This window comes from Berghia stephanieae, chromosome 10 (genome assembly GCF_034508935.2).
Source record: "Berghia stephanieae isolate SIO BIC M18660-M18661 chromosome 10, UCSD_Bste_1.3, whole genome shotgun sequence".
NCBI lineage: Eukaryota > Metazoa > Mollusca > Gastropoda > Nudibranchia > Aeolidiidae > Berghia > Berghia stephanieae.
In genome coordinates this window covers 35,203,966-35,208,492 of record NC_088369.1, presented here as the reverse complement: position 1 = coordinate 35,208,492, position 4,527 = coordinate 35,203,966, and the positions used below count along the sequence as shown (strand labels likewise).

The 4,527-nt window shown below is 35.1% G+C and overlaps 1 protein-coding gene across 2 annotated transcripts in view; it reads left to right on the top strand.

Moving 5' to 3' along the window:
• The window catches only part of LOC144981045 (inositol 1,4,5-trisphosphate-gated calcium channel ITPR2-like), a 219,025-nt gene extending 215,362 nt beyond the window's left edge, over positions 1 to 3,663 (top strand). Inside the window, exons 75-76 of one of the 2 annotated variants that reach the window (XM_078929132.1) lie at positions 778 to 912; positions 3,004 to 3,663. In XM_078929132.1, coding sequence (XP_078785258.1) covers positions 778 to 912; positions 3,004 to 3,090 — 222 coding nt within the window. In that variant the 3' untranslated portion in view covers positions 3,091 to 3,663. The remainder of the gene's footprint in view (positions 1 to 777; positions 913 to 3,003) is intronic. The other variant, XM_078929133.1, reaches the window with a different exon arrangement.
• Positions 3,664 to 4,527: the final 864 nt, after the last annotated feature.

Genomic DNA, 4,527 nt, shown 5'->3' with positions numbered 1-4,527 from the left:
TAAAGGGGCAACCCGGAACGTCCATTTTATCTGTTTTCGTATATAAAATTGAATATTACATTCGAATTTCCATTTTATTTTATTGGATGAATATAGTATATATTATTATTATTATTATTATTATTATTATTATTATTATTATTATTATTATTATTATTATTATTATTATTATTATTATTATTATTATTATTATTATTATCATTAATGTCACATACAAGAACAACTCCAACATGCACAAATGGGGGCTCCAAGAATCACCAACTTGCCCAAAGTGCAACCAAGCACCACAAGATGCAAACCACCTCGTACTAGATTGCCCAGAGACAAAACTGGAAGGGGGATTTGAAACCATCAATAAATGTGATGATGACTTCCGAACCTGGATTGATACCTTGAACATAGAAGTGTAGCCGAACGATACTACTACTATTTCACATTGTTATTTAATTCAGCTGTCGTAATAGGATTCAATATTCGTAACGTCACTTCCTTCCTAATGACGCATGGTAACTTAGCAACACTGGCTCTAACCTATCGGAACACTGGCGGACGCCCATATGAATATTTCCCCATAAAAGCGCATCCAGAGGAAAAAAAACACATACATTTGATCATGTTTTGACTTTTACTCATTCTGATCACAAGGCATATGAAAAGTTCTAGCCAGCATGAAAAATAAAAAGGAATGATTTTCTTTGTTTAGAACCAAGATGGCCGTCGTTGCCGGGAGGCGTGACATCAGACTATTGAATCGTATTAATCGATTGTAATCCACAGTTACGGAAAAGCAACTTTGACTTCTTCCCCTTGAATCGGGCCTTGAGTTTGATGCAAGAAGAGGACAGCAATGAGGCCAAGCTGGAGACTCTGATGCACCAGGTGGAATATCTGGTCACCAAAATGAAGGAAGAGGTAAGCTTGCAAATATGTTACAATGACTGACCTAATCAGTCGGATGGTGAAAAGGTTTAAACCGATATATTGCCAAGTTTAGTTAGAAAGTCAATTTTTTTAATGAGCTTTTGTCATAAATGATTTAATCAACCCTTTTTGTACATCTTCGGGAAATATCAAAGCTTAATTTTGCTTCTAAATATTTTTACAGCTATTTAGTCATGTTGAAAAAGTATGAAATTTGATAAAAGTTCATGGATACTTTTCCCATACATCTGACCATAGCTTCATGAAAAATCACCTGATTTACTTCATATAAAGATTAAAATGCTCTTGGGAGCATAACATTCTTTTAGAAAATGCAAAAAATATACAAATAAAAAATTTTCGCCTTCCAACTGATTATGTCATACACGGACATATATTTTAATGACGTATGATGGTGTATGGTGGAGGATTTTCTGGTGATGAAGATATATTATTATATTATAGTCTTAAAAGATCGAGCATATATATATATATATATATATATATATATATATATATATATATATATATATATATATATATATATATAGAGAGAGAGAGAGAGAGAGAGAGAGAGAGAGAGAGATAGAAAGATAGTTCGAAGTTGACGTCACTCAGGTCTTTATGAGTAATTCTCACTAAACTGTATTAGCCAGACTATAATCATTCATGGTTGCATTACAGTTTTGTGTGTTGGTCCGTTATACCTCCGGATGGCAAGGTTGTGAGCTGCTTATCCAAGCGCATACTCTCTATAAGGCAATAGCCACTGAATGTGCTCAAAGCGCTTTATAAATGGTCCCTATTCAACAGCTTTACTTAACACGTAGGGCGAGATTCCAATTAGGGGATATAATAATTTTTTTTCGGACAAAGACAACGCTGTTAATGGCCTGGTACTTATTTTACACCTGAGTACGGTTAGACACCTTCCCTGGATCTTCCTACCGGAAGATGATAGTCATAACATTAGACCAAAAAGCGATGTAGTCTACAAAAAAATTGAAATGAAATCAAATTCCTATAAATGTATGCGATTATAATATTAAACTCTGGTGTCAGCATTTTATATTTGAGTAACCTGCTTTAGAAGTCCTTCAGAACTATTAAGTTCATGGAACCAGAGTTTATGCTGGTTACTCTGGCGGAAAGTAACAAACAGATAACTACTGAATGGACAGTGGGGGGGGGGGGGGTCAGAAAAAAAATCTCGTTGGCATGCAACCAGGATGATTATAAAGAGCATTTTCACGGATTAACCATGCTCAATGCCCTCATAATACTTCATTTATTCCCCCAGTAAGCCATATGGAATCATATTTCCATTTCATACAGTACGGTTAGAGACCTTCCCTGGATCTTCCAATCGAAAGGTGAAAGTCATACCATTTGGCCATAAAGCGATACCTAGTCTAAAACAAATTGAGTCAAATGGGGTAATGTGTTTTAGGTCCCTTACCAGAATTTTTAATGATCACCCATCCCGTCATGGATCACATTTAACATTATTTAACTTTTGTGACATGACAAAACACCATACCGCTAAGCTACTGATAGAGCTCGACATTTCCCTCTTAGTTTCTCTATTGGAAAAGGGGGTTGGGGCGTGGAGGGGATGCAAAGTGGCCGAGTGGTTAAGGCATTGCTCATGGGTTCAAACCCCGCTTCAGGCACTCTTGTATATTATTTCTTTGGCAAGATTATTAACCTCATTTTGCTCCGTTTGGGCAGCATGGGTGATTCCTGTTGGTATCAGATGTTTGTTTCATGGATTACCCCTAATATTCCCCAGGGCTGCCAGATGGTCACGTGTGTGGCCGAAATTAGTTACAGAGAGAATCGTGTTTCTATTACCGATGATTATTTCAAATGGGTCACAGCATTAGTAGAGTGTGGCGACGCGAGGTTCTATTTTGCCACTTTTGAAGTCGAAATTGGCCACGAGGATCTGTGGCCACCTGGCAGCCCTGATTCCTTCATGGAACGCCTAGGCAATGAAAGCTAACCATACCGCGCGGATGGGAGTTTTTTTATGTTATTCATGCTATAAATATTCATATCTATATTCTCTATTTCTATCAGGAATCTACTCGAGAGAGGGAGAAAGAGAAACAGCGTCAGTTGGAATGGGAGCAAAAACACAAACAGAAAGCCAAGAGAGAGCACTAAGTTTTATATAGCAAGCTTTCCAAATACTAAATTGCAATGATTTTGTACTTGAGCCCAAGAAATTGAATGCCATTTTTACTTTCTCACGCATGGTTTGAAGAAGCTTCATTCCAATATGATTGATAAAGAATCATGCTTTTAATGTCTTACGCAATCATTTACATCAACATAATAATTTTTTTTTTCATATTTTTTTTTCATTAAAAGCAGAAATCTCACTTTTGGATGAATTTACTATAATTATGCGCTCCTGATGGAAACTCCCATTTTTCTTTAAAGAACCCCAATGAAGATTCGTTTCAATTTGAGGTTATTGTTGTATCACACTATTATTCAATTCCTAGAATTATGCGCTAAAATGGCGACTTCAAAGTAAAATTTAATGTACGGTGTTTTCAATGGCGCAACCAACATTTCTGATCTGCTTATTTTTTAATAATAATTACCCGTAAAACATCATCAGCTATGCACTTACATGATATTTTCAGATATCTCTTTTGATTTGCAAGGAAAGGAATTTTATCTTAAAAGGAGATAATATCGCTATTAAAACTGAATCAGGGGAGATTAGCCGTATGTACCTTACACAAATATTGTTTTTAATCAGTTATTTCCCTTCTGACTGATCTGACTCTTCTAACTCTCATGCTATGCTCCAGAGATACCATATATATATATATTTATATATATATATATATATATATATATATATATATATATATATATATATATTCCCCCCTGAAAACTTATCTATATCAGTTATAGAGTGTGTAACATGTGATGCTAAATGGGCGTCTCGGGAATGGTTTTGACTAATTATGCTTGTTTATTTCTCTATATGATTTGGAGCTGTATGATAATAGGCTTATGATAATGACATCGCATAATGCATCAGCGAATGTATTCTTGTATTATGTGATAGAATCAACTTCAGTGTGTGTATGCGCGCGCGTGTGTATATGTGTGTGTGTGCGTGTGTTCGTCTGTGTGTCCCAGGATATAATAATAATAATATATTATGCATGCTTTATTATTTTAATGAGACCTCTGCGAATCAATTTTGATGTTGCATGCTGTAGTTCAGTAATAAGTGCCTGGTTCATTTTATACTTTAACACAAGCTCCGGAGATATAAACCTATGTCAACCCACATGATTATTAACCCTTAGGAAACGAGGTTATTTTAAAACACCTATTTCCTAATTTATTGGAGAGAGACTTATATTTTTGAAGTCCCATCGCACAAATACCAAAATGCACTGACCTATAAAAGGATTGCCCACCTGATTGCTCCATAATATTATTATGTTAAATGTGCTTTCTCCACTTTGAGGATCTAACAATATGAATATGAAGTGCTTTGATTAAAATAACAATAAGGCAATGAGCAGAAATAATTGTTACCCTCTATAAATACGATATTTTAAAATATATTCA